Source organism: Mastomys coucha, unplaced genomic scaffold (assembly GCF_008632895.1).
Source record: "Mastomys coucha isolate ucsf_1 unplaced genomic scaffold, UCSF_Mcou_1 pScaffold3, whole genome shotgun sequence".
NCBI classification, from domain to species: domain Eukaryota; kingdom Metazoa; phylum Chordata; class Mammalia; order Rodentia; family Muridae; genus Mastomys; species Mastomys coucha.
The window spans coordinates 46,547,411-46,548,857 of record NW_022196909.1 but is presented as its reverse complement, the minus strand read 5'-3'; the positions used below and the strand labels follow the sequence as shown (position 1 = coordinate 46,548,857).

Below are 1,447 nucleotides of genomic sequence, written 5' to 3'. Positions count from 1 at the left end.
CTTCCGAAGGTCATGAGTTCAAATCCCAGCAACTACATGGTGGCTCGCAACCATCCGTAATGAGATCTGACGCCCTCTTCTGGTGTGTCTGAAGACAGCTACAGCGTACTTATAATAATAAATAAATCTTTGAGCCGGAGCGAGCAGTTGACTGGAACCAGAAGGGTTGACCAGAGCGAGCAGAGGTCCTAAAAATTCAGTTCCCAGCAACCACATGAAGGCTCATAACCATCTGTACAACTACAGTGTACTCACACAAATAAATAAATCAAAAATTAAAAAATAAAAAGGAAGTAGAGGCAGAAAGAGAAGAAGTTCAGGGTCACTTTTTGGCAACACAAGGGAGTTTGAGACCAGCCTGGGCTACATGAGACCCTGTCCCAGACAAACAACAACCAAGCAAACAATCACAACAAAATCGGCCTGTGTGCGGAGAGATGGCTCAGTGGTTATGAGCACCAGGTGACGAAGTTTGATTCCCACATGGTGGCTCATAGTCATCTGTAACTCCAGCTCCAGGGATCTGATGCCCACTTCCTGCCTCCACAAACACCAGACACACAAGCGGTGCCCCGACATACAGGTAGGCAAAACATCCACACATATTGAAAGAGGAAAAACAAAAAACAAAACAAAAAAACCCTGTAGCTGGGAACCCAGGACCATTGTCTCCAGCTATGTGAGAAAAGCTTCCCCAGACCAGCTGCAGAGACCCTGCACACAAGTGACTTGGGGGGGGGGGGGTGGGGGGACCGGGACGGAGGCGGGAGGCAGCAGCGGTTGCCATGGCAACCGCTAGAGCCTGCGTACCAGGGATGCTGGAGGTGGAAGTTCGCTGGCTGCTGACGCACAGGGGTAGGAAGCTGGGCCTCTTGGGCCGCGTTTCCGAGCCCAGGGGAGTGGCTGGGCCGACTCTCTTGGGTTCCTCGGAGGCAAGCCTCTTGAGGGACAAGGCTCTCTTCAGGCCGGACTTCTTCTCCTGCGATTTCTTCCTGGGGGGTGGCGTGGGCTTTTGTGGAGGCACCGCTTCTGGCTGAGGGACTTGCGCTTGCTTTCGGGAGGAGAAAGAACCTGAGTCAGACCCCTGGCCTCGAGGAGAGGAGAAAGGCAGCCCCAGACAGGGCCGACCCAGAGCGGGAGGCAGCTTCTGGAATTAGGGAGTGGGGGCTCACTGGGACGGGGAGGCGGGGCACGAACCGGGAGCCGCAGCAGCTCTGCAGGCGCTCTCTGATGCCTGCGCCTCACCTCTTCTTCCAGTTGGTCTCCAGCTTTCTTGATCAGTTCCACGAGCTGCCGGATGACGTCATCCTCTGCAAGAGAGCATGGGTGCCACCGCTCCTAAGTACGCAGACAGTGTCCAGGTCTGGACTCCCAAGGAGAATGAAGCCAGCCTGGGTCCCTCAGGACTGAGGCTCCTCAATACCCAAAGGCCCTCCCTTCCTCCCTG

The 1,447-nt window shown here is 55.1% G+C and overlaps 1 protein-coding gene across 1 annotated transcript in view; it reads right to left on the bottom strand.

Annotated features, from left to right (window-relative positions):
• The window catches only part of Bnip5 (BCL2 interacting protein 5), a 13,468-nt gene that overhangs the window by 7,991 nt on the left and 4,030 nt on the right, over positions 1 to 1,447 (bottom strand). The window contains exons 3-4 of the mRNA XM_031348315.1: positions 1,198 to 1,310; positions 811 to 1,051 (exon numbers count right to left, since the gene is read on the bottom strand). Coding sequence (XP_031204175.1) covers positions 811 to 1,051; positions 1,198 to 1,310 — 354 coding nt within the window. The remainder of the gene's footprint in view (positions 1 to 810; positions 1,052 to 1,197; positions 1,311 to 1,447) is intronic.